Below are 1,362 nucleotides of genomic sequence, written 5' to 3'. Positions count from 1 at the left end.
GGAAGGAGGGTGCGCCCGGCGCCCGCGGGAGCTCAAGGAGGCTTCCAGAGGAATCCAAGTGCAGAGCAAACACCCTCTGGATGGATTCGCGGCGAGGCGGGGTGTGTGCGAAGCTGGGGGTGGGGTTGGAGGAAGGCGGAAGGAAGGAGTGACACCGGCCTCTGCAGGAAACGCCAGCCAACCTCTGTCACCGCCAGCGCAGACTTAGAGAGTTGTTAAGGAATGTGCCAGCGTAGGAATCCTGTCCCTGGGGCGGTGGGGTTGGGGGAGGGAGGTCTGTGCGGGACCCACCTGGAATCAATCGCCCCGCCCAGCGCTGAGCGCATCCCTAGCCTAGGCGCGCGGGCACCAAGCGTGCGCCCTCCTCCCCGAGACGCGCCTCCCTCTCGGAACTCAATGCCGTGTCCTCTCTTCTCTCCCTTCTCCTCACCCGCAGAGAACTCGGTGGCGGCCAAATCGGGCGGCTGCTTCCCGGGCTCGGGAGCAGCGCTAATCCATCCGCCGGATCGCGCCGGGAGAGCAGAGCCGCGGCGCGGGAGCCGCTCATTGGCATTCTGCGCACACGGGCGGGGGCGCGGGGCGCAGCGTGTCAAGCCGGGCCGTGCGACTCGACGACTCGGGCTAGCCAGCGCCCGGGGTCGCATTCCGGGGGGCTACGGAGGGCCTCCAACGGCCAGCCCCGCACTTCATGCCGGAGAAACCGATGAGAAGATTAAAAGCCCCCTGTAATTCCAGCAGGAAGATTCTTTCTGGCAATCTCTATTTGCAAAAAGCATGATCCCAGAGATTGGAATGCAAAGAAGACGGCCCTCCCCGCCCTCCTCCCCGGCCCCCTGCGCTCCGCCCCAACTTCAATTATTGTCCTCGGGACAGTGAGCCTCAGAGAGCGACAGAGGGCTCGAGAAAGCGGGTAGTCAAGGGGCCTTGAGACTCGGAGCTTCCAGCGCTCCGAACAGGCCCCGCCATTTAAAATTCAAATACACATCTTGAGTGCTTGGAAGAGAGGCCTGGCTGTGCAAATAGTGCTTGTGAATTGCACACGGGGGGGTTTGCACCTGAGCAAATAGGGAGGGGGAGGCCCGCGAGCTGGGGAGAGAGTGAGCTGAGAAAAGGGAGGGGAGAAAATGGAAGTGTCCGCTTCCAAGAGTGTCTCCTGTTTATCCCAGAAATCACAATGACAATGCTGGGCCCTTTATTGGATTTTAATTAGAAAATCCACACAAGCCTCGGATTTTCACACCTCGGCCAATCCCTGGAATGTTTGTCCAGTTGCTACAACTACTGCAGCTATTTTTCACTCCCCGCCCCCGCCCCTCCGCAGGCCCACGCCGAGGCGCGGCAGGGTGCTGAGGGCTGGCGGGT

At 61.7% G+C, this 1,362-nt stretch overlaps 1 protein-coding gene across 1 annotated transcript in view; it reads left to right on the top strand.

Moving 5' to 3' along the window:
* SHH (sonic hedgehog) overlaps positions 1 to 1,362 on the top strand; it is a 14,714-nt gene that overhangs the window by 7,061 nt on the left and 6,291 nt on the right. Inside the window, exons 3-4 of the mRNA XM_011973090.1 lie at positions 437 to 725; positions 1,270 to 1,360. Coding sequence (XP_011828480.1) covers positions 437 to 725; positions 1,270 to 1,360 — 380 coding nt within the window. The remainder of the gene's footprint in view (positions 1 to 436; positions 726 to 1,269; positions 1,361 to 1,362) is intronic.

Source organism: Mandrillus leucophaeus, unplaced genomic scaffold (genome assembly GCF_000951045.1).
Source record: "Mandrillus leucophaeus isolate KB7577 unplaced genomic scaffold, Mleu.le_1.0 Scaffold134, whole genome shotgun sequence".
NCBI lineage: Eukaryota > Metazoa > Chordata > Mammalia > Primates > Cercopithecidae > Mandrillus > Mandrillus leucophaeus.
The sequence above is the reverse complement of the archived record's forward strand: the minus strand, read 5'-3'. Positions and strand labels throughout refer to the sequence as shown.